A 26,376-nucleotide genomic window follows, 5' to 3' on the forward strand; every position below is an offset into this window, starting at 1 on the left:
GACCTCTGTGAAGTTTATATAACTCCTAGCCAACCAGCCGAACAGACTGTGCAGGCAATGCCATAATCAGCCCTGAAACCTGACACCATGCATCACCCCAGCACTCACCCCACCACCCACCATGCCCCACTAACAAACACGCACACATGCACATTTTGAACACACACACACATCTCTGGGAAACCTACTGCTTCTGTGGTCACATGGTGATAGGCTGTCTCATTCACACACTTTCCCTGATTACCTCCCCCAACATCTATACACAACACCCCCCCACCCCCACCATTGCCCCCGCCCTCTCTTGCTCGCTCTGTCAAGTGTTCTATGTGTTTGCATCCGGCCTCATTTGCCTGTCTGTTTTGGAGGCCTGCCAGATAAGGGCGGGACAGAGGATAACTAAGGGTCAGAGGTAAACAGGAAGTCAGGCGGTCTTTGCTGTGGGCGGAAGGGGAGGGCTCTGTGGAGAAGGAGGAGGAGGCGGGGGAGGAGCTGAGAGAGGAGAGGAGAGGGAGGAGGGAGTTTTACTTGGATTGACTGTGTCAGGAGCATGTGGGAACGCTGCCAGCCCAAACTGCACAGTAGGTCTGAATTTAAAGTATGCTCTTTTATTCTGTTTGTCTTCCTTTCCTTCTTTCTCTTGCCTCCTTCTCTATGGATTAAATGGCTTTGAGTATTTTTCAGGGGTGATGGATGGGTGAGTGTTTGCTCAGTGGTCAAACGTGGAGGTTTTTTTTGTGTGTGTTTGTGACTGGAATGTGAGCTTTTTTGGTTGTGACGTTTGGCAGCCTCCTTGAACTTGTGTTAACCTTTGACTGGCAGAGAGGGGAAAGCTGGGAGCTTAGACAACCACAGTGTCTATGAGCAGACAAAGACCTGAGTTTGAGGAAGACCACATGAAAACCACTTGTAAATTAGCCACAGTGTAGGGTGCAAGAGAGGAAATTGGAAAGGCATGAAATGGTGACCTCTTTGCCCTTGTGTTTATAACTAACACAGTGGTTGTGGTAGGAGGAAGAGACTGTCTGTGAGAATCTTGTAATAAAACATCTTAATATCAAATAAAGTTTGAATAAAGCTAGCTATAGTAAGGCTAGTTAAAGTTAGTGGGACTCCATTAGGTCTGTCCTTCTGTTCCAGCTGATACATGGTTGTCTGTGCTACAGTTTGACTTTGACAGAAGTTAATGTCGGTCATGCTGTCCACAGAGACGACGGTTGGCTGACTGGTTACTGATTTGTAAATTCAGCAAACAGGTTTGTGTCATTAGGAAGTCATTAGCCAGGTGCCATGGACTCCAGCGTTGTAAGATGAGACTTTGTTTATTGAGTGTTATGTGTGTATTTTACAACACATGATTTCTGTTGACAGGACAATTGACTCAATTCTTGACTTCAATTCACTGTTCATTTTTGAAGAAGAAAGTTCATTGGTGAAACTGATGCACCATTAATCTATCATTACTCATTGTGTATTGAGACAAGCTACGGTACCGTCATACAGGTTCACAAAAAAGTAACTTCTAAATAAACAAGGATAAAAAAAATTATTTTGGTTGTAGAGGTTCAAAAATATTTTGTGGTTGACAAAATTTCTTGAATGGCATGTAAGGATATATTTTAATTTACCCAGTGCTTAAAAAGTAGTTTACAAATTTCTTTCTTGTGTTTTCCATTGTAAGATATTGCAAAAATGGTTCTCATACAGTCTCATACAGTGTTATAACCATCTTGGTATTCCTGATAATGTCCAGGTTTCCTTGACTTGGGGGAGTAAAATGTGGCTAGACTCCTAAACATTAGCAGTATTAGCACACACCACCAGCTTTACCAAAACCAGTGTAGTCCCTTTTACCTTGATTCAGCTTTTTACTATGCAAACATGTTTATAGTTCAAAGTGTCTCCACTTTGCTGTGTGGAAAATTATTCATACAAGTGAAAGATTTAGAAGATTGTTTGAGATGGCAATTGTATGAAACTAATTTACCTTTGTACCCTTAGTGAGAAAGAACATGTAGTCATTTTTGAAAGCCCACAGATTTTTTATGTTTTTCTTTTTAACCTCAATTTTTACAAAATGAAAAAGTAGAACCTATAAGGGTGTGCACATCAGTCACCTTAACAGGAAGTAACAGGAAACTGATACAAGACTCTTAAGATGGAGATACAACAAATCAGATACAAACCAAATGAATCCATAATATGTTCTGTGTCGCTATCAATTGTATATAATTGTTGGTTTAGCAGACAATTTTGAAACGCCTCATCTGTTTAGTGTCCAAACTGACAGTCAAACTTACATTTTAATTGATGTATAACTGAAAAATGTCATTGTTTGAAATCAGCTTTAACAGCCTGGGTCTGATTTCAAATATATAAAAAAAGAAAAATTTGTTTTTTGTGTTGGAAAAAAATGCATGCCCCTAAAACCTTTAATTTGATTTTATAGAATTAAAACTGCTGGAATAAAATGACTGTAGTTTTTAATGGTGTGTGACCGAATGGTTGTATTTTTTCTAACGAAAATGGGTTCTATATTTTTGTACTTAACGTGCAGTGCTGAAGTTGGGAAGTTTTAAATGGTATGGAAATACACTAAAATATAACTTTAAACAAATGCTGGCACAAATGTTATTCTTCTCACACCCACCGGCGGTTTTCTCTTCCTTCTCCTGCAATCATCCATTAACATGAAATGTTAGTGACCTAAATGGTTTCCTTGTTATCGGTATGGGTAAAAATGGTCAGTTTAAAAAAGAAAGACAGGTCTCTACAGTGCCATGTATATCTGCGGTTTGATGCAGCCACTGGTCTTTTTGTCTTCATCCATTGACTTTTATTGACAGAAATTAACAGGATTATTTTCTGGTCATGCTTTTAAGTGCAGTTGCTTTCTGAACATTAACTTTTCTTTGTTTTTCATCAAGACATATCTTTGTCATCACTTGCTGCTCTTTGTCTGCTCTCTCTCACAGCCAGGCAGTCACTCCGATTGTCACTACTTTTCATTTATTTTATCATATTTACAGCCACAATTGGATAAAATGCTGAAGATACTGAAACAATCCAGCCTGCCTCTGACAGCTTGCTTTTTAACATCAAACTGTTGTAGACTACAGTGTCTGAAATAATCAAATTCTGACACTGAACTTTTCATAATAATCTAACTCCTTGCACATGTTTTGCCCATGTTTTTCAGCAAAATGGTAAAGCCTGCATAATCTGATTTCTGTTTCATTGGTGCAGCTTTGCTTCAGAGTCACACAACTCAACCCTTGTGGATTTTCTGCATGTATTTGATTATATACTTATAAATAAAATAATACATCTCTATTTTTTTGGCTAAACATAAAACACAACATTCCTAATACCAGCCTTCTAACTCATATTTCTAGCTGTATATTTTTCTTATTCTTTCATAAAATTTCCTTCATATAAATGTGGTCGAGGTGATCCAGTAAATAATCTTCTCTTTTGTGATGGAAGACAGTCTGTGTGCCTGGCCTTTACCATTCCAGCAGAGACTGACTCCACAGACACCTGCCTCGAACTAAGCAGGAGGTAGAATTCAGAGTAGGGAAAAAAAATCCCTATACTTCATCAATTCCTGAAGGCTGCAGGTCGACTACACACCCGCTCTGTCTTGCTTGTGCGCGGATGTACGTAGCTGCCTCTGTGTGTGTTCCTCTTTACACAGGCATTGGCCCTACTCTCCCTTTGCACTGCTTCAATAATGAAGGAGTTGTAAAGGTCTGGCAGTAAGCCCCTTGCTGAATTCCCCTCTACCTCATCCCTCCCTCTCTGTCTCTGTCTAGCTCTCTCTCTCTTTCACATCCTGAGGGACCTCCTCTCAGCTCCACTCTTCGGTTTGCACCGATGTTCCCATTAATGAATGGCATCATCCGGCTTGTTTTGCACAGTTCAGCTTCACTTCACTGCCTGGTGCCTGACTTGCTGTGCCATCTTTGATTCAGAGAGCAACTCAGAACAACCACTGTTAAAAAACCGGCTTAAAGAAGAAGCTTCACAATTTTGTTTGTGACGCATCATGTAAAATACATGAAAACCTTTTGCGGTTCAATATGCAAATCGTATTTCATTCCTCTGGGGAACATGAATTATACAGCACCTGCAAAACTGCCATTTCTTTGGAAGCCACCTGTGCTGCTTTCTAGTCCAAGTTACTGGAGCCTCATTTTAAAGGAACAAACAAATACTGTTGAATACGGTATCTTTTGATTTGTACAGATCTGTGGTTGTGGAGACCCCATAGGTACTTTAAAGGATAATTTCAGTTTATTACAACATGGAGCAGTTTATAAAATCATCATAATTTACCGGATCCTGGTTCAGCTTTAACTGACACTCAGGTAACAGCTGTCAGTGTGTGATAGCTGTACAGATTTTGCATTTGCATTAAGTGTGCTAATATTTTATTTAACCCAAAAGAGACCTGCTTTTTGAGTGTTAAAGTGTGTTTGGATAGGAAAGGATCCACAATGGCGCTGCTGGTATATAAAATCTGGGAGTCAGCTATTAATTGTGAAGGGTGTCCCTCTGTGGATGGATGGCCTCTTGTTTTCACTTTGGCTCATGCTCGCTAGTGCATGCACACAGTGCTAGCCCTTAAAATATCATCTTAAATCTTGCTTAGCGACTGCCCTCTGAGCTGACACTTAAAGATGCAAGAAGGGCAGATGCCCTAGTTAGAATCACTGCCTGCTCTTCTCAGTTATTGGGCCTGATTGACACAGAGCCAATCTTAGATTATACTCTGTATTCTGCACAACTCTCAAACCCAAGTCAAAACTGTTAGTTGAAAATAAGATTTGAAAGGCCTCCACAAATTTAGTGAATGCCAGTTTTAGAAGGCTACCATTCATATATCTGATATTTTCTTCATATATCTGAAATTTTACACTTGAGTTCAGTGATTTCATAAACACTACTTAGTGGCAGCACATACAGATTTGGCAGTTGAAATGGTCAGTAATATTCAGCAAAGGTGATGCTTCTGTTCTGTTCACTTAGCAGCCAGTTGAGGAGAAGAAACAATTTGAAATGTTAACTCACGATACAAACTGGTTCTCAGGTGTTGAAAACACATTTTCATCATCTGGAAATCTGAGAAACATGATGAGTAACTTGTTAGCTCTACAGGTTTTGTACTGTCATTGACAGTATGTGAAATAACTTAAACAGTCCCAAATGCTGGTTAATATTAATATCACTGCTTGTCACATTATTGTGGGTTGTTCATACTCCAGTCAACTTCCCTTTTGTATTTTCAGGTGTCTGTCAGTGAAATTTAGAAAACTACTCTGGTATTTTTTAATAAACTGATTCAGATATGACAGTAACCTCACAGAAAGATGATGGCAGACTGCTTTTCTCTTTACCTTGCATTCTTGCTGCCTGTCCTCACAGTCACCCCCTAGTGTTCAGATCTGTCCAAACCAGATTAGGACCAGGTCCAACATGCTGTTCCTATAACACTTCACATGGACCTGTTTGCACTCAAAAATCTTTTTATCAGCAGCAGGACTGTCTGTGCTGAACTTCAATTCAAGTCATTTAGCTGACTGCATAATAGTGAGCTAATAGGCTGTCTTTGTTAAAGGCTGTTGGAAGGGAGTTGCATGGGAATGCAGCAGGGCTACTGTAGCAACGCATGTCTCTGCTATAGCTGGACCAGAGAGTTAATTGTATCTAGTGCATTAATTACTGTATTGGCACAGAATTAACCCGGTGTAAAGATTAGTGTGAGTACACAGGCACACACACCCACACACAAGGAATTGAAAACTGCTAGCATTGTTGTATCGTCTGGGGCCAGTACAGTTATCAGACTTGACTAAACTTTGGGCAAACTGCTGACTAGGCACCTTTGAGCATGGCAGCAGGGGAGTAAATCCCCACTTGTGTGATAGTGGCCAACAATAGAGGATGGAGGGTAGCACCCCGGAGCAAAGTATTGTTTCTGTATGACTTTATATCCACCATGATAAATAAATGTGAAGAAATTATAAAAACGCAATTTTTCTTACAATGATACTGCAGCTGAAGTGTTCACTTTTTGTACTGTGAGCTTGTGCTCCCCTGTTTCTCACTTCTTCTGTCTGGCTCAGTACGGCTGTCTGGTCACAGTAGAGCAGGCCAGACTGTAGTAACAACACTCTGTTAGAACACTGTTAGACTTCCAGCAGCTCCTCTAGAGGGCACCATGCTCAGCCTTGCTACTGTTACTCTCAGTCCTGAATAAAAGATCATTAATGCATGGTGCTGTATTTAATCGGTTGAGGAAGCATTGCTGTGCATCATGTCTCCTTTCATTTATCAACCCTGCTGCTGCCTCACACTCCAGTGTGGCTGCAAACTGGCCTGTAGCTGTAGGCCTAATTAGACAAGCCTAATCTTTTTTTTTTTTTTTTTTTTTGTTGCAACTAAACTTAACAATCGGTTTCATTAATGAAGCCATAAGTAGGAGATCTGTGATGTTTTTATTTCGTTGAGAAACACTATGGACCAAGGCTATTTTCAGTGATCACAGAGAGAGAAGGAAGTATGGAAAGTGTAGCAAAGGTTCAGCTGAGTTTGGGGGTGAAAATGACCTTGTTTATCAAGCATTGTTTTTGTTGGTTAGATATATTGTTAGAGTTGTAGAAATGAGCTGTTTCTCATGTAAACACTTTGATCACAAATGTTTTGCTTCAGTACTGATTTTTTTTTTTTTATTGGATTGTTTGGGCCACTCATGCAAATATATCTGACAACATCTGAATATTTTATTTTCGTATTTAGAATTTCCACCTTTCAGGAGTCTGCATGTAACTGCATTTTATCATTTATATCCATTTTAAAGATTTCCTCCCAGAATAAATTACTTTGCTGATCAGTTGTTAATTTGTGAGTGTTACACTGTGTTGAAACAGCCTCTCAAGTGTTGGATGAGAGCACTATTGTGTTGAAAGACTTTTTATTATGCTACAACTGATGCCTCTGAAAAGATGGCGTCATTGTAGGAGATCTTAGTCAATTAATTAATTAGTTAAATTACCACGTTTCTGACGATTTTGATTATCAATTATGAGGGTTTGGATTTTTTTGTATCCCTTTCTTATCATTGTTAATTGAAACCACTTGGGATTATTAGTCACTGATCAAACTGAAGACACTAGTCCAACTTCTGGTTGCCTATATGAATTACTGTTAACATTAGAAAAGCAAGCCCTGTATGTCAGATAATTCAAACTAAAATGTCATCAGCCAAAGAAAAGTAACAAGATTTGATAGAAAAAATGAATGAAACATCAATTATAGTCCATTATAGTTTCACATGCCTTTGTGTGTATTTAATGGCTCGCTCAAGGATACTACAACAGGCTGGTGTGTGCGCTACTGTGCTAAAACTGGACAGATATTCCCTAACAACTATGTCATGTCATATCAAGTAGTATTTATCACTTTTTTGCTAAGCATTTAAAATTTGAAAGCTTAAATAACTAATAACCAGACCTTTGCATCATCTACAGTGGCATAAGAGCATACTAGATCAAAAAAAACCTTCATTTTTGTCAGCCAGTGCACCATGGATAATGTTGCCATTAACACTGGGTGACATTAGATTCCAGTTAGCTATGGATTTCATCTCTGTATGAGAGAAATAGCTTGCTGTGGACTCTGAAGCACCAGTGGGTCCTAGCCATCTTTTCATTTCCAGTCAGTGCATTGCTAGTTCTCAGCTCTCATTTCCCTAATGTTGAGTTAGTGGAGACTCTCACGGTGGTACAGGCAAGAAATGAGAGCAGTGGTGCACTAATACAGGCCCTTTGATGAGGAAGTAATGGAGTGTTCAGAGACAGACACCTGTGCCTCTGCAGCCGCCCTACCTCTCCCCACACACACACACATTTTTTTTCACTTGCTTCCTTTCACCAGCTCTGCTGCTCCCCTCCCCTTCCTCTACTCCCCTCCCCTCCTCTTCCTATCCCCTCCCTCATCTGTCCTTAAAGGAAGCCACTCCCCTTCATACAGATCTGCCAGGCTTGTTTGCATATTAACCGTTTAGTTGCCAAGGAGCTGTGGCTTCATGCCATGTGACCGTTGAAGCATGTGCATGTTATTCTCTAGTGCTCTTCTCTTTCTTTGCTTCTTGTTTCTCACACAAACAAACATTTTTGTGTAGAAATACCATTTTTTTCCATTACTAACTGCCATATATGGTAACTAAGTCTTTGACTAACTAACTAGCTAATATATTATTCAGACATTGTCACCTCTTGCCTGTTTTACCGATCAAATAGCCTGTTAACTATTGTAGTGATTTATCTAGATTATAGATGGCAATTGTTCCATGTTTCCTTAAGCAAAATTAATTCTTCCACCTGAGCAGTGTAAAGGTCATTTTGTCTTGTTGCAAATGAAAGAGGTTGAATCATTATGTAAATCTACAGCAGATGCAGTAATGAAGGACACCATTTTGTTTTCATTTTGACTGTTTGTGACTGATATGTAGAGACTATTTTGAGACTATTTTAGTTCATTTGTTTTAAGAGTTTTAACACCTATTGCACTGTTGATGTGTGAGTAGTCAAAGCTCACCCCCAGGCCCCTGTACCCTGGTGGGCATTATCTGACGGTGGATTTGTTTAGCTTGGAGAGGACGCTGTTGCTCAGCTCCCACTAAGCATGTGGTCTGCTTTAAAGTCCAAACTCCAAGGCCTGTCCTGGCAGGTGGATCTGATGCCTGCTGCTGCACATACTTGGAAAGGACAGCCATTGTTATGCCTACATAGCAATCATCTGTGTTATTGTAGGAGATATAAAGCTGTAAAATGTAAAACTACAAAAACCACAGTGATAAAGTGAGACAATTTCCAGTACAACTGTCATTCTCGGGTGTAGGCAATGCTCATTTCTCTGATGTTATAAGCCACAACCCCTTCTCTATGTACACACACATGCACACACCACATGCACATTTTGAGTAAGGCTGTCCACACCATTGAAGAGTGTCAGTTGCATAGAAGTTTTATTTAGGTTATTTATACAACATACAATGTAAAGCCATATTGTGTTGTAGCCCATACATGTTCACTTTGGTTTCACATCATACTTGAATAAACTCATAACAAATAGTGTAGTTTGGTTTGGGGCTACAATTTGATAAGCTATACAAAAATAAGCAATACAAAATTACATTTTATGGGACATGTATGACCCAAAACCTCAGTCATGTCTGGAGGTCAGGCTCTTTTCATAGAAGCACATGGAGAACATTTCATATTTACCCAATAACAGAGTGCCTTGGAGATATTTGCTTTTTAAGATTTTTGTTTTGCTTCTTAAGATATTGCGTCAGATCCCAGACGTTGTCTTGCTGTGTGTGTTGTGCTATATTTACTAATCTCTTTAAATAAACAGCCTGTAGTCAGCATTACCTGTCAGGAGACATATTGACACATTGTGTTCTAAAAGGTGTTAATCTTTTCAATTGAATTTGATTGTTACCTGTCCCGACTCAAGATGATGTATTCTAGCCCTATATTGATATACACATCCACTGTGTGTTAGGTGCACATGGTGTTAAAAGCATACTTCCAGTGCTAGTCCACAGGTAGGCCTATGTGGGTCTTAATCCTGGTTGAACTGGCAATTCATAAATGCCTGTGTGTGTGTGCAGCTGTATGAAAAGTGAACAGGGTGTTTGAGAAGAAGCCTGTTCAGCTGTTTTTTCACAGTAAATAAAGATTTAAAAGCTGATGGGGTAACTGTCAGTAGCTCAGGCCTGGCCCAGTAGTGCAGTGCACTGTACCTGGCTCTAAGCCAGCCGTGTATCTCTGCATAATTCCCAATACCATGTGCCAGCCGATGCACATGGCCTCTGTATCCTGCTGACAGGAGTCCCCTGAAAGGCCAACTCGTTCCTCCAAGATCTGTTCTGGCGCACGGGAAGAGCTGCATGTGTTGGACACATCCCAGTTTCCCCTCTTGGAATTTGTTTTCCAGAAGTCATAGCTGGGTGACCAGGACTTGACCTCACAAGTGCTTGAATTCCCCACTCTAGTCTAGTGCAGTGAAGGCTGCATGTGTCCGGTAGGGTTAGGGAGTAGAAAGTCTGCTATACGCTGCTGTTTTGATTTCTTCATGTCTTCAACTTTGTGAGCTGTTTGTATAAGGAATACATTTTTAGCCTCTGGGATTTTGTTTATCTGTTTGTTCATCTAGCTCTCTTGGATGATGCTGTTCCATAAATAAATCAGCACCTCACTGGCAGTAACCTACATGAGGACAAAAAAAGCTGCGATGTTGACAATCTTTGGTGTGGGAGAAATCCAGTACTTTGGGGGTTAAGTTGTGAAAGTTAATGTAATAACTGCTAGCACCATCTGCTGGCCTACTTCCTTACAAAGAGAGAGAGAGTGAGAGAGCGAGTGAGTGAGCGAGAGAGAGAGAGAAAAACGAGTCTGGGTTTTAACGACATCTCTAATATTCATGCTGATGCATTTTGCTGCTTTGTGCTTTCATTTTCCACCGCTCTGCCTGCCAGAATCTCGAGCTCGCCATACACGCCCCAGCCAGGGAGAGGGGAGGGCAGCGAGGGAGAACGAGGAAAAAGACAAGTGGGAAAAAGGAGGAAAAAACAACCGGCCAAACAAGCGAGCAAGCTAACACAAAAGCGTTTTTGTGTGTAATAAAAGGAGTAACCTACCTTATCCTAGCTGGTGAAGAAGACGAAGAGGAGCGCACAGAGGGAAACGGCAGAGCGTAAAGATCAAGAAAGAACGAGAAATAAGAGGGAGAAGGCTCAGAAAGTCATAGAGAGCGCACACGAAAGGCAGGCGGAAAGAGGAATCAATGAGAGGGGAGGAGAGAGGAGGCAGGGGAAGGCAACTCTGACACACACACAGAGAGTGAGGGAGACTTGGGTGAAGCCGGACGACAGCAAAGCAGCACGCAGCAGCAGAATGAGAGCTTCCTGGACTGCCACGCACCTCCTCTACCGCCCACAACGCTGCTCCCTCATCACCCTGTGAAGAGACAAACGAGGGTGAGAGAGAGAGAGCTCCCATGCGCTCCTCTTGAGCCCTGCCCGCTGGGGGAGGAGGAGACGAACAGCTCCAGCGCTCCACACTGCCTGAGGAGAAGAGCTGACCGGGGAGGAGGAGGGGAGGCAAACGAGGAGAGAGGGAGGGGAGGGGGGGACACACAGCTCAAGGAAGAGTGAGAGAAAACGACTGTTGAAAGGGAAAGAGTGAGTGTGTTTGTAAGAGAAAGCGTGAGCGAGCAACGGAGAGAGAAAAAACCCGGCGAAAGGGCAAGGCTTTTGTTAGCCGGTTGGAGAGGGGGAGGAAAGAGGAAGAAAAAAAAAAACACCATGTCTACAGTGAAGAGGCCAAGAGGAAGGGTAAGTGAGCTGCTCTGAGAGCTGGGAGGGAGGAGGGACAAGGGGGAGGAGGAGGAGGGGCCGGCAGGAACTGAACAACCTCTTCTGCTACTGGCTCATGCTGCACTGCCGCCATCTTGAACTCATTGCTGCTTTTTTTTTCCTCCCCTCCGTACTCATTTGCTTTGCTGTGTTAGACCTTACTAAGGCACACTAGATTTACAGTGTTTTCTTTTCCCCACCCCCACTGTCTATTCACTCCATAAAACGCTTTCCCATCCTCCTGTGAAACTCTCTGCAAGCTGCCCTGCGCTGTAGTTTATGTACAGTATATGGTGTGTGTGTGTGTGTGTGTGTGAGTGTGTGTGTCCTCCATGAGTTGAGCCTGTCAGTCACCAGAGAGCTCACTACATGTGGAAATGAGGGGGTGAGAGAGAGGGAAAGCTGGCTGGCCCGAATGGAGCTTATTCTACCTTTTCATGGGCTGTAATGGTCCCCACCGTTTTCATGGGACTACGTGCTGCTAGAGAGATTGAAATCACTGCAGTGCTGGCAGGCTGTAATTTCAGTTATTTATAGATGTATTACACAGCTGCAGTGCTCTCACTTTTGGTGCATTTTATCTTTTTTGTCCCTCTCGCTCTCTCTCTCACTCTCTCTCTCACACTCCCTTTCTCTGACAGACGCCTGTTTTAATTTTTTTTTCTTCCTCATGCTACCTCGTTCATGTGCCCTCATGTTCTTCCGCTCTTAAGCATTACTTTCAACCCCTCCCCCTCTTTCTTTTTCTTTTTCTTTTTTCTTTTACCATTAACATGAATGAGAACATTCTAGCATGATCCAGTAAATTTCTTCCTAATAGCCTCAGCAGCGTTGCACACGTGAAAATCATAATGCAGCTCTTGTGTGTGTGTGTGTGTGTGTGTGTGTGTGTGTGTGTGTGTGTGTGTGTGTGTGTGTGTGTGTTTTCTCCCCTTCCTTCCAAATGAATTGCTGATTATTCAACTCCCTGCCCCCACTTTGTTGGTGAGGTTCAAGCTAATTCTCTTTATTTAGCTAGAAAAAAAAGCAACCAGCCGCGCCTGGGCCATGTAGGCATACGCAACACATTTTTAGATTAGGTCATCCATTTATGGGTTCCCTCTCCGCTGGGCTCAAGGCCCACCACAAGGCGCTTGTGTAGGCATAACCGCAGTCACGCCATCTATTATTCACATATTATCATGTATCAGGCAGGCTGGATTATTTATGTCTGCAAGGCTCACTGTAACCTGCTACACTGAGCCAGTGTTTACACTACCTTTTGAATAACCTGCTCCACCTAAAAGAATTTAATTTGTATCAGGCTCAGATCAGAGTTTTCATGTCACATGGTTTCAGAGTTTCATACTCCTCTCCACCTGATCTAAATGAATTCTTGGAGGAAACGCTGACCTTTCTCATGCTGAGGGTCTCCTGGTCGAGTTGGAAAGGAGGCTGAGAGTTGAAGTGAGCATCACGCAGAGCGAGACGGGTCCGCTCCCCTCTCCTGGCATCTGAGATGGGGACATCAACAGGCTCTGCTGTCTAAGTGGCTCACATGGCCTTCACAAGGTTATGTTTTTCTGAATGAGCCAGTGATAGTTGCAGCGGTCACATCACAGTATCACAGTATATTTTATTTTCATAAAGGGGTTGTTGTAGAATTTTATTTCTTTTAAGCCCACGTTTTGTATTTGATTATTATATTCACACTCTGCTTATTGTTCAGTGAAATCGAAGTGAAACAGTGAAGCAAACGATTTGCTTGTTTGGTCACATATTATCTGAGCAGTATGACACTGTAATGGCTTCATATGTTCATAGCAGCCATAAATAGTAAAGAGAGTAAAGACAGGAGAACACTAAAACACCAACCTTAGAAGTTGAATGCATTTAATGCAAAACCTGGCTTAAAGTAGCTTGGTGGATGAAGTCTGTACCTGTACATGTGGCACCTTATTGGCTGCAAAATTTATGACGGATCTTTTTTTGTTTGTTTGTTTTCCTTTTTTCGTGAAAGAATCTGCTAAAGCTTGTGTTCAAACAACATCGGCTCTCCTTTAAAGGTCAAATGTCAACTTTATATTATATTCTGTGTCGCTAGGTCCTTCTGTTGCACAGCGTCCAAGTATGAGTTTGTGTTTTTGACAATAAATGGCATCATATCAGCAATATTTATGCCTGATATTTGCCTGAAAGAGGATTCATTCTAAATAAAATGTCTCTCTCTCTCTTAGCCCCGAAAGAATGCTAATGGTCCCGGTAGCCAGGTGCGGGTCCTCAGTCCCCCAGTGAAAAGCAGCTCATCGTCCTCCTCCTCTTCCTCATCGTCTTCGTCTTCGTCCAGCTCCTCATCGGAGAAGAGGACACCGCGGAGGACGCATCATCAGATGGATTCAACTCCACAGGACAAGCAGGAGAAGGCCAATAGGATAATATCAGAGGCTATTGCAAAGGCCCGGCAGCGTGGGGAGAAGAACATCCCCCGGGTCATGAGCCCCGAGAGCTTCCCCAGCTCTTCCTCACAGTACAAGGCCCACCGTGACCGCGAGCACAAAGGAAACAGAAAGGCACGGCCCAAAGAGAAGGCTTGTAGGAAAGCCTGCATTGTACCCTCCTCCAAGCCCAAGCAGAAGGCCAAGATTGGGTATGTAGTCACAACCATTACTGCTATCTGTAAACCATTGAAATGCACCATCAGCTGTTAAAAAATAATCCAGTAAGTAGAACTTTGGTCTCATTACTTTCAATTCAGCCTGAGTCTAAACCACTGCCACACAAATGCATGTTACAGGTGCCTGAAGATCAATGTGATCTCTTAATGTGTTAAACAGACAAAAGATACAAAAGTCTTATATCACATCTCACATTTGAGAAGCTGTAACCAGCAAATGACAATTAGTTAATTGATCGTCAGAATTAGAATTAATTACTTTGTGTAGATCAAATCGTTTAGGCATTATTCACTGCTATTTTGTCAGTACTGGGGAAAAAAAAAAGGTTTAATGGTTCGTAATTTTTCATTTACAGACACCTTGAGTGACTTATTTTTCAAAAAGCACTTAGCGACAAATATAGTAACTTTTTAACCTTAGCTACTTTACAAAGAAGAGAGTCGCCAATACTACGCCATGAGTGAGAGGCACATCTCTCTGCGTCTTCTCTGTTTAGTGAGTGGCAGAGTGGTGGAGCAGCAGTTTGTTACCCAGGCGAAGGCTGTGCACTGTGGGAGAGACAAAATAATATGATATTCTCTTGCTTTTAACTTAAGATTTTTGCAGTGCAGAGCAGCAGCTTAGAAATGGCTTTGAAGGGACTGATGGTTAACATGTAGTCTTAATGCACCATGTTTCAGTCACTATTTCATACTTGATCCATTGTCTGACAACAGAAAAAGAAAAACATGTAAATGACAACAGCTTTGTTGGAAATTTGGCTGTATTAGAATACTTTATATGTGAACAAAGAGAATAGGAAAGAAGCAAACAGGTAAATGGCTGAAACCAGCTGACACTAAGCTAATGCGACGCAATTAATAATTAGCGTGTTACGTCATCTAATGACATTTAATGACTTTTCGAGTAGGCTTGAGCTACTTTCCATTGACAGTAGTTGTTTACCGCTGTTCCTCAACAGTTTTAAATGTGTCCTCAATTTTGCAAATTGACCATACACGGTTCAGCCATATACTAGGTGTTCATATAGTCTTGTTCTAGTTGATGTGCATAACCTAGGGCAAACTGATAAATGTCACAAAGCACTGGCCAAACAAGATATGCAGATATGCAGTGTTAACACAATGGTCTGTTTCACTTGCTCTGATTGAAGAGGAAAAAACTAACAAATAACATGAAACCTGATGTCATCGAGCCTCAGGGACTTAAAGGGATAGTTGAGATTCTTTGTGACATAAGATGGTATGGTGTTGGTGTTTTAAATGTTTATTTCAAGAGGTCACATTTGCTGCTGTTCATTTATGTCTGCTGAATCACTAGTTTAACTCTCTCCACATGACTTACAGATAGCACTATTTAAAATAACAAAAAATTGGGACCATCTCATGAGGAAAAATGTATTACGTTAAGAGTCCAAATTGGAGTCCATTGCGTTTGAGATGAGACTCAGCTCAATTACTTGATGATTAAGATAATATTGTTAGGAGAATGCTCATCTTAACAGTGCACACATTTCAGTATGTTTGGATCAAATACTAACACCTGATGTCTGTACTTGCCTTGGACTTCCCCTTTAAATTAGGAATGGTCGTCTCTATGAATATATAGTGTTACAACTTTTCTTTGTATTTGTGACTATATAGAGTATTTTATGATTTAGCCTGCTCATGTACTGGTGGATTTTGCTGGTGCATTTTTACTAGCGTACATTTTCTGCCTGTGGTTGCCAAGATGGAAGCTCAAAGTTCAACAGAATTTACTGCATGCCATAACAATAAACCAGGCTCAGTCATCAGCATAGACATGGGAGGAGCAAACAAAGGCTGCATTTACATGTGAGACAGTACTGCCTAGTATATTCAGGCAAGTAGTGCTGATGTATAGATACCATAATCCACCTCCCATCCCCCTGTTTAACTGCTATACGCAGTGTGCAGCTATAAGCCACACCCAACACAAGCTATTGAAATATCAGCTGGTGCAGATGTGAGGGCCGAGGCAGGGAGCTGAAGGAAAAGGGGAATGTTTAAATATGGAAATGTCAGCTTGTGCAACGGAGGGAAAAAACAAACAACTTATGGCATTAGTTTGAACCATCTTTGAGAACGCCTGTATTTTTGAGACCTAGTGTGAGAATGACTGACAATGGTCAACAATAATATCTGGCTGGCAGCTGCGTTGATTAATAATTAGATGAGCTAGGCAGAGGGGGAAAAGCTGTAGCAGATAATGGGTTGTGTGTGTGTGTGTGAGTGAGTGTGTGTGTGTGTGTGTGATAATGACAAAGTTGTGGCAATGCTGATGTTTGGGAGAATAGTGAGTTGTTGGAGGCATCAGTCATGGTGATACAGTCCCAGCAGCTTTCCGGCTTTAGCTGGATGTACTTGTCTGGTGATGCTCACAGTAAGTCAGTTGCTTGGTCAACTAAAGGACTGCTGATCTGGTGGTGTTACTGAACAAGCTCTGTTTTTATCCTGAAATTAAATAAACATTTGATCATGTAATTTAAGTTTGCAGCAGAACACTTTTTAGATCAGGAAACTTAACTTGGTTATTCAGTGCAGACCATAGACTGTATATAAAAAGGTGCAGACCCAGATCCTTTATCCTCCTAACTGCCTTGTATCCGTGGAGACACTTGATGAAACCATTAGCATTTAATCAAATGCAGTCAAAGACTTGTTAATCATGAAGAGCATCTGACAAGTTGTCTGCAGTCTTTCATGCAAATGTATCACTGGTAACGGTCTTTGTTGTTATGAGGTAATGAGCTGTGTAACCCATTTTTATTCAGTGTAACCATACTTGGCCTACATGCAAAAAAAGCATCAGATCAGGATGCATGCAGCATAGCCCCCTTATGTAGCCTAATATTGTTTCAGTCATCCTTTTATAACACTCATTGCATCATGTACTCCAGCCGTTTTAAAATGTCAGGTCAGATGACGAACTGGCACAATCTTATACAAAATTCTATACAGGCCAAAGCCTTTTATACTTCTTTGAAAGCTTTGTTTTCTTTTAAAAAAGCTTTTGTTTTTGTTTACTCTAAGTTTTTCAACACAGTTGAATGCTCTCAGTCTGTAGAGTTAGTGGTAGGCAAGACTTTTAGAGCTCAATTACTGGCCCCAATTTTACCATGACTATTATTTCAAGATCATTAGGAATATGCGCTGGCCTGCACAAAACAGGGCACCTCACCATAGACAGTCTGTCCACATGATCTTGAATGAACCTCAGTCCAGTCAGAATTGTCTCAGTTATACCAAATATACTTGATTTTTGTCAAAAGAAATTAGAACAAATCTAAATGTCACCCTGTTCCTTGTCGTGCCTGAATGGTGTGATTCTAATTTTCTCTTGTTATATATGTGTGATGCAAAATCTTTTCACAATCCTTTAGGATGTGGCCGCAGTCATCATTTACACTCGTAGCTCCTACTCCGTGCTCCCCTTACTTTGTTTTAATTGAGAAAAGAAGTTCAGATATATAGGCCCTCGGTGCAAATGTGGCAATGACGTATAGTTCTGTCTGTATATGACAAGAGGCTTGTGGGAGTGTGTGAATATTTCATCTGAGGTGTGAAGATTCATAGCTGGCATGCTAATGGAGCTTTTACTTTTCTACTAATTAGAAGTTACACAATAGAGAGCAGACAATTTGGAGCAGATTTTCTGAAGAGCTGTACTTAGTGATGAAGATTGAGGTCTCACTAAGCAACATCAATTTGACTCTCGATGACCATGATGATGTGGAAAAAATATTCCACTGGAATGTCCATTTCCCTTTCATTATGTTGTGCTGTAAATTATCAGTTTTAACAAATTTCATTAACAAAAACCTACTTCTATTGTGTCCTTTAAAGGACAGGGACAATTACTAAATCCAGTTTCACTAATGCTATATACACAACAAATGACCTTCACAGTCGTACTGTTCACTCTACACAACTTGTTGTCTTGTAATTTGTAATTCTGAAATCGTTGTGGCTTGACCACTACATGATCTCCCACCAGGAGGAATTCCCCACGAGTCTGTCTGGTCTAACTACGATTGGTCACGAAAACACGCAGGACACAGGTGACATGAGAAATGACATGATACCTTGCACGAGGCAGGATTTTTTTTTCCCAAATTGATGCTGTACCACTCCTCCCCCGGGTTTCCCCTCTCCCTGTGTCTTGCGCTCTCATTAGCTGTAGCTCGTCACTGCACTCATTGCAAGTCACAACTGGGTCACAACACTTTTCACACTACTGGATTTGGACTCCCTGATAGGTCTAGTTATTTAGCCTGCTAGATATCTTTCAGGTGTCTCCATTGCATCGGCGAGTCTCTCAGAAGTGCCAATTTGCCTCTGATGTGTGGATTTTCTCAGCAATCTCCAAAAACTGTCGGTGTGTCTAAAATCAGGGCTACAATCGTGTAGTGATAACTTAGCATAAAGCAGTCAGGCAGGTCTGAGCCATGAATCATGAGAAGTCAGACTATGATCAGTCACAGGCTCACGGCACTGTAATGTAAATATAAAAACTGAAAACATAAACACTCCCATATTAGTCTGAACACCAGATGACCTGATTATACTCCCTCTTTTTCAACACTTTCTTTTTTGTTTAAACAGCTAAGATTATAAAGTTAAAACTTTAATAAAACAAAGTAAGCAGATGTACCATTTTAACAACAATAAAATAAAAATACAGTACAACAATAACTCCAGTAGGTAAAACTGAGCTGATTAGACACTCAAGTGCACACACCATTTATCAGTATGACATCTCACTCTGGGACTGAATACGTGTGGACACAAGACAGATAGGTGGAAGCACACAGGCCTATCAGAACAAACAGCTAGCTGTAATACAACACTGACTTAGTTGTAACAGGTGTAATATGGTAACACGTCTCATTTCAGCTCACCAGCTCTCCAAATGAGAGTAGCCGCTGTTGTGAATTTGTAATAATTCTAATGACAATTTGTAATGAGTCCAAAAAGATTTGAGCCAGTGTACTTGCATCAAGGCTATGAGAGTGCTGCAATGTTTTATGCTTCGAACGCTATCTTGGACTGCACCTCCATGTTCTCTTTACCTGTCAAGGCCCTTGCGTGACTTACTTCAGTACTGATGTCCGGGAGTAAACGCAAAGGTCACAAAATCTGTTGTCTGCTGTTGGCTTATACCTCACTGTATTTGGCTTGAACCACAAAATACAGTAAGACCTAGTGTTTGCTAGTCTGCATAAATGTAGCAGAAATTTCCACATAGCTACAGTGAGGGATAGTTGTTCTGCTGCTAATGTGGGGTGATGGAGGCGTATCTAATGACAAGAAGCTCCAGTGAGAGATTCATACAGGAGGAGAGTCCTGTTCATAAGCATGCACCACCCAGGATCTCCCCATAAAATATTAATGCATCTCGGCTGCAGAGGTACTAACCTTCCGCTAAAGTCATTACTTCAGCCTCCGCTCTGTCGAGGGTGTGTGCAGGCTTTTGTTCAGAAAGCCTGAGGTTATGTGTGTATTTGGAATTCAGTGTATGTTCACACTCCCAATGCATCTGACCGTTTTTAAGTAGGGAATACAGCATGAGATAAGACTATTATACTAATTGTCTGCGTGCATAAGCCTATGATTCTCTGTGACCACTATACTGGGTTTCTGTTAGTCAGTTCAATGTAATTGCGAGTGAGTGCCTTCTGCATTGCTTTGGTAGTTTACTCTTCATCATATGGAAAATCAGTCTGACTGATGAGAAACATGCATGAAAGCAGCTGATTAAAACGTGGATACACCAGGCGCTGTGACAGGTGGAGTAGCAACATGACACAAATCCAAGAAAAAATGTTATGTATTTATCACTGATCTTCTTTTTCTTGGCTATTAATGTGTTTAAATATCAAGTGATCTGTGTGCCTTTTAGGAAAATACAACTACTTAAGAAATATCATTACTATTAATTAAAGTCAGCTATTGTGGAATTACAGAAAATGTATTTAAAAGTCATTGAATTTGTGTTGACAACAAGTTTTATCATTAAATTGTCTGTAATTTCTAAAGAAAATTTATCAAAGCTCAAAAATAAACTGCAAGATCTAATAGTCTTCAGACAAATAAAAACACATGAACATGGAAGCTGCTGCTTATTCCTGCTTGAAGGGGAAATAACCCTAGGAATCACTCAATATCATCTGTTAAAGAAAGGATGTGAATGTCTCTCTACAGCTTCACATTCACTCATTTACAGTTGTTTATGTAGTTTAACATCCCCTGTGCACAGAAATCATAATCATATGTGAAATATAGTGTTTATTTATATTTATTATATGGTAGATTATTATATGGTGGTTTGAAAACTATGAGATCTGTGCTATACTACAGGCCTTTTTCATAGCAGACTTTTTGACATAGTAGGAAAAGCTAAGGTGTTACTACTCTTTATTAAATGAAACAAAGGCACTGGTAGATTTGAGGTTATTGTGTCTTAAAATATTTGCGAACAAAACCTATGCTTGGGTGAGGCAAGGGTTATTTTACAGGCCAGGCTTGGCTGATCACAGCTCTCTGCAGGCTGGAATTAGCTTTTCTAGGCAGCCTACCTGCTGAAAAATAACCTCATATAATCATCAGATGAAAGCGCTGTGCCGCTCATTCCCTTTTTTTTTTTTTTTTTTTGTTTCTCCATCCCCCTCCTCCCTTTACATTTTTTCCCCTAATATAAATTTGGTTCTTCCAGCTCGCTCAAAGCTGTGCATCCGATGTTTCCTGTGAGGAGGCATGTTCTAAATATGCTGATAGTACAAAGCAGCAGGGTAGCATGAAAATATCAAACAAAATGGTGCTCGTGAGATCAATTACATGATAGAAAATGGAGGTTTAAGTCTACTGTATATGCTGCAGCATATAGCTGTTCATATTTCACTGCTTGCCTGCTAGCTGTCTAATCTCTTTTCCTTCACTTTTTCATTAGGAAAAGCTAAAGCTGTTTTTTAATTGAGTGTTTTCCTAGTTAATCCCTTGCAGGGTGCGTACGTGTGCATGTTCACATGTGTGCTTGCGTGTGATATATAAACATATTGTGTTGTATGTCTTTGTGTTGAAAGTCGTGTGTGTGTGTTTCTGTGTGTGTCTGTGTGTGTGTGTGTGTGTGTGTCTGTGTGTGTGTGCGTGCGATTGTATGTTGCCCATTTTTAAAATGTTTGAGGATTAAAGCAGCATTCCCCTGTGTGGCCATGTGCGCTGTGTTGCACATGTCTTTGAGAGGGGGCTCAATAGTGCTGCTACTACCGTTTCCAGTTGTGTGCTGTGTGGCACTGAGATTATAGCCTTCCATTCATAAGAACGGGGATTTCCTGACAAGGACCGGCTCTACTGTCTCAATAAGCCCCTCAGGATGAGAAACACACACCAGCGCACACACACCAGCGCTTAGCACCAGTTTTGACGATGACTCAGTCACACACAATCAAAATTCCTTAGGTAGACCAACTTAAAGGTGATGAAGGCCCCTCTGAGATGCTAAAGCACCACACTGCAGCCTTGGCCCACAAAGCACTATCATATCTTGATTCTATTAAAATCAAAGCCTCACACATTCTCTCCCAGTGGTGGCATGCCAAGTAGGGCAGGACAACACTGGGGGGACAAGGGATGGAGGTTAGTTGGCACAATAGGAGGATGGAAGCCAAGTGAGCCTATCACTCTAAGGAAAATGCTTGTGGTAGCCTATCATCGGGGATCGATTTGTAATGTCAGATCAGGGGCAGCTGTAGTCTAATTAGAGATGCAAGATTATGCCTGGAGGATGGCCTCCTTAAATCATGGTGGGCAGGCAAATAAATCACTTTATCCTCCATCAGTAACAAACATTAAGAGCAGCACATCCCATCAAGATGGAAACGCATCGAAATGTTCGAATATGAAACAATGTCGAGTAGGAGATGATGCAGTTGTGAAATTAGAGAAGACAGGCGTCTTGTGAGGAAATGGTATCAGGAGGAGTGAGAGGGGAAAGATGATATTTACTGTGATATCTGTTACAACAGAGATTTTATTGACACAATAAGATGTTAATTTTGTGTCTCCATCAAGGCACTTTATTCAGGAAATAATTTTAATAATGGCAATGTAAAAAATGTAACAAAATTAAATGAAATATATTTTGAACATACAAACAGGCTTTAAAATGAAATGTTTGTTTTATTTTTGGTATCAAAATGAATAAATGCAAATCAAGCACCGCTTAACTACTGTCAACATGCCAATTTACTTGTGTCATTTACTCTTTTTTAATTATAGAAAAGCAATCATTTTGTTGCTTCGTAAAATCAGAAAAAGCAAAGCAGTCAGAAAAAAAAGTCATGTTTTTGATCATTTAATATCTGGTTAGTGATTCCACAAGGTGTCATTTTTTTTACATACAAGATATGTCAACCAAGTGAAAGACAACCTGAAGAAATATTTAAATGACACCTAACATGCACCAGTGGTGGTGTTAAGAACTGCATTAATTATTGTGGGGTATTAATACTTGTTTGCTAATTAGATCCCCAGCACACAGCCGAATTTTGGTCGCTTAGTATTTGGACAATCACTTGCTTATCCAGACCTGTATATTTTATATTTTTACATTTTTTAAATGAAGAAGATGGCAATCATTTTTCTTTTTTCTTTTTTTTTTTTTTTTTACACTTAATCTCTGCATTGCTCTCTAATTACAAATGATTTAGTGATTACAGTTTGGTTCGTCTTGTATTCTTTTGGTTCAACAAAAATTACATGGCAGTTGTTTCCAAAGCTCCCTGCCAAATGCTTTGGCATTTACTAGTGTGTTTTGACGTACATGTAACCCAAACCAGTTTTAAAGCATGCATGGATAAAATAACTGGCCTGATGAGAAGCCTAAATTGAACACCATGGGGTATGTTCTGAGTGGGGACTGTGTGAGGTAAAATGTTGAGTGTATATTTCTTTGTCACAATATATTGGAAGACATTTGAGGTCCTGAATACTTTGCAATTAACCCAAGATCAACTCTTAGTATACTGTACTAAGGTACTATAGTTGAGATGGCTTCTATATTGACGCTTACTGAGTCATTCAGTCATTCAGTTTGTAGTAGTATATATAGTATATGCAGCCTTCCTCTGCAGTATAGAAAATACTGTAAAGCAAACATTTTTGTCTGTTTTTCCAGTTTTTCTTCAAAACGTATTAGACGTGGAGAAAATCTGCCTATCAGCTTTGCCAGACTGTTTGCCACTTTTCAAATGCTTAAGTCAGAGTTCAGTGGATAGGATTTCTATGGCATTTACTGCCTGTGCAAAAGCTCTGTTCTGAGTTGTTCACATCAGGGACACTTGACTGTGACCCAAGAGAGTGAAGAGTAAAACTGGCTGCTTTAATACCTCTTTTTCTCAGTAAGAGGTTGATTTGAAAGTCTGCGTTCCCTCCCTGTCATTTGAGCTAATATATTTCAACTTATGGGGAGGCTATCCAGTCAAGGGGAGCGTGTGCGTTAGCACTGGTGTTACTAAACCCCTGGGTGGTCCTGTGTATCAGCAACGGAAGGCTGGAACAGGCTGTAACCATCACTAAGATGTGGTTTCTTGTGTGTGTGTGTGTGTGTGTGTGTGTGTGTGTGTGTGTGTGTGTGTGTGTGTGTGTGTGTGTGTGTGTTTGTTTGTGTGTGTGTAGAGGAGTTCCTTTTCATCATATTAAGCTTTAACTATGCCACGTTGTTCTAGTAAACTCCAGTTGCAGTAGTTGGTAGTAGCAAGGAGCCACCTCACCATCAGTATTCTCTGTCTGTACAGGCTCAATTGATGATTTCACAGCCCTCAAGTATCTCGTTTCACAGTTCAGGTTTTCCCATATGTGGATCAGAGAGATGCTTTAGCCCTGTTACTTGCTGTTAACTGCTGAGCTGCTGCCTGGTGATGTGACACTGTTGTTCAGCAAGGCCTGTATCCCAGCCAGCTTCTGTTTGGTCGAGGAAGAACATTGTGTTCTGTCCCATTCAGTTGCTTTATAATATTTTCTCTATTCTTCTGGGTGTCACAGCTGGTTAATTTTTTTTTTTCATTGTGTCACTCTGACTTGGCACATTTCTCAACCATTCATTGCGACAGTGGACATTTTCATAGGAAGTGATGTCACCCTGAACATTACCGCCCACATGGTCAAATACACTCCCCAGGACATGTTGCATGGCAACCATGAAGTGTCATTGTCAAGAGGATTTGTGAAATGTAATATCATCCAGAGGGGGTAGGGACATCAGAAAGAAGGGACAGCTCTTTAGCACAGTGCTGCCTGGAGAACCTGCTGTTTCCTAATTTACAGTCAGATAATACAATAGGTGTGTGTATGAGCGTTTGAGTCCTAAATGTCTTTAATACAGATTACAACTTCAGCTCCATGGGCTTGATATGTATTTCTTCCCAGTTTGGCCTTTTGCAACCCCGGTTGGCCAGGTGTTGTTGCTAATGTGGTAACTTGTCAAGTAAGAATGTCTAACCATTTTAAGGGATTACAGCAAACTGGTTTAATTGTGTTCCTGTTGTTCTTATTGTGTGCATCTGTTTTACTGATATACCTATGCCATTTGTCCTGTGCACCAGTCATATTCTGTATTCTGGTATGATGAGTTGCTTGTCATATACACAATGTCTGTGCTGGTATTATCTATAACCGCTTCCGCGTCATTCATGCCGACAGAGAAATTGACACTCCAATCAACGCCAACACCAACTGAGTTGACAAGAACAGAACAGAGGTCTTAAGGTTGGACTGAAGCTGGATTTAAGAATATTTCCTGCAGTTTAGTGAGTGTTGGGTTGTTGTTGTTATTCCTTTTTTCTCCACATTGTATGAAGATTTATAAGATGGAGACGGGTAAAGAAGAGAACGTTTCGATCACACGTCTCCTTTTGTCACAATCTGTTGATGTCTGAATATGCCAGTTCATTAAGGACATAAACCAGGATGAAATTAGGAAAGGGGAATGGTCGATTAAAAATAGGCAGTGTTGCATGGTTGATTTGTTTACTTGCATGTTGTTCAGCAGGCTGGTCTCCTGGCTTGTGGGCCCACTTGGTGTCTGAAGAGCTGACTTACTGTACTGTCTAACAGAATGAGGCTAACAGGAGAAGGTATTGCTAGCATGGGAATTTTCTCACACGCAGTATGAGTCTCTAATGTAATCTCATATGAACAAGCCCACAGGGACATCCTCCTCACTAGAGACATACCTGCTCACGCACCAGTCTGTCTGATTAAGCCTGTGATTGTGTGTGTTTGGAGCACAGAGCATGTTTGCCTTTGTGGGAAGGTGGGGGTGGATTTGTTATGTGTATGTAAGCGTGTTGAAGAGAGAGAGAGCGAGAGGGAGAGTGGGGGAAGATGCTGTTGTATGTCCATTTAATAGCAGTGCTTTTATTTTTATATTTTCCCATTAACATCTCACCAAGATGGCGATTTGACGCCTGTGGCTTCCAAGAGATAATACACATGGAGAGGCGCAAAATAGGAAGTGTGTGCATATGTGGTGAGAGAATATATGGGGAAAGGTCACAGAAATAATATGTGCGTGTGTGAAATGTCTATGTGTGAAAGAGAGAAGAGCGAGTTAGAGTACGAAGCACTGGTGAAAAGTAGAAGCTTGTGTCTGTTCATTGTGAAATTGGCTTCCATCTGGGCTCCTAATATCATAACGTGCAGTCTGTCTCGATACTACAGTTCTATTAGGCTCTGTTGAGAATTTCAACGTTCAAAAACTAGCCATGGTAATGAAAAGAGGAAAATATTTGCCAAATTATGACTAAATGATGTTGGTTTGAATCTGCAGACTAGCTGGGAGCCTTAAGCAAGGCGCTGAATTCCTTATAAAATAAACTCAGGCAGCTCCCATTGTAAGCATGTTAATACACGTAAGGATTTCCTACAATCTCCTCTGCTGTTGTTGTATGTTGGGGTTAAAAACCACATGCTGACAGCTATACAGAGAGGCATTTTCACAGAATTTAGGCTACTGCTGCAAATGGAGCTATTGTTTACAGACTGCAGTGCAGCAGAAGTTAATCTATGAGCACTTGTTTTACTCCATCTTGGATACTGGTGCAAACCTGCAGGGGGTTACGGTTTGTAAGTGTAGTCAACAATTAAATGAACAAATGGTTTTGGATATCAATTTTTTTTCTGCAAGACAACTTTGATGACATAATGCTTATCAGTTTGTCTGCTGTGATATCTCGGTTTGAGCGTCATTGTAATGTCTGTGTGTGTCTTGTATAATCCA

At 40.8% G+C, this 26,376-nt stretch overlaps 1 protein-coding gene across 4 annotated transcripts in view; it reads left to right on the plus strand.

The window, feature by feature from the left end:
- Positions 1-26,376, plus strand: part of chd9 (chromodomain helicase DNA binding protein 9) — a 68,336-nt gene that overhangs the window by 9,416 nt on the left and 32,544 nt on the right. For 2 of the 4 annotated variants that reach the window (XM_022744068.1, XM_022744075.1), the window contains exon 3: positions 13,642-14,051. In XM_022744068.1, the coding sequence (XP_022599789.1) occupies positions 13,642-14,051 (410 nt within the window). Of the gene's footprint in view, positions 1-565; positions 579-11,221; positions 11,405-13,641; positions 14,052-26,376 lie in introns of those variants that run through there. The other 2 variants (XM_022744092.1, XM_022744083.1) reach the window with 2 other exon arrangements.

Source organism: Seriola dumerili, unplaced genomic scaffold (assembly GCF_002260705.1).
Source record: "Seriola dumerili isolate Sdu_G_001 unplaced genomic scaffold, Sdu_1.0 BDQW01000003.1, whole genome shotgun sequence".
NCBI classification, from domain to species: Eukaryota; Metazoa; Chordata; class Actinopteri; order Carangiformes; family Carangidae; genus Seriola; species Seriola dumerili.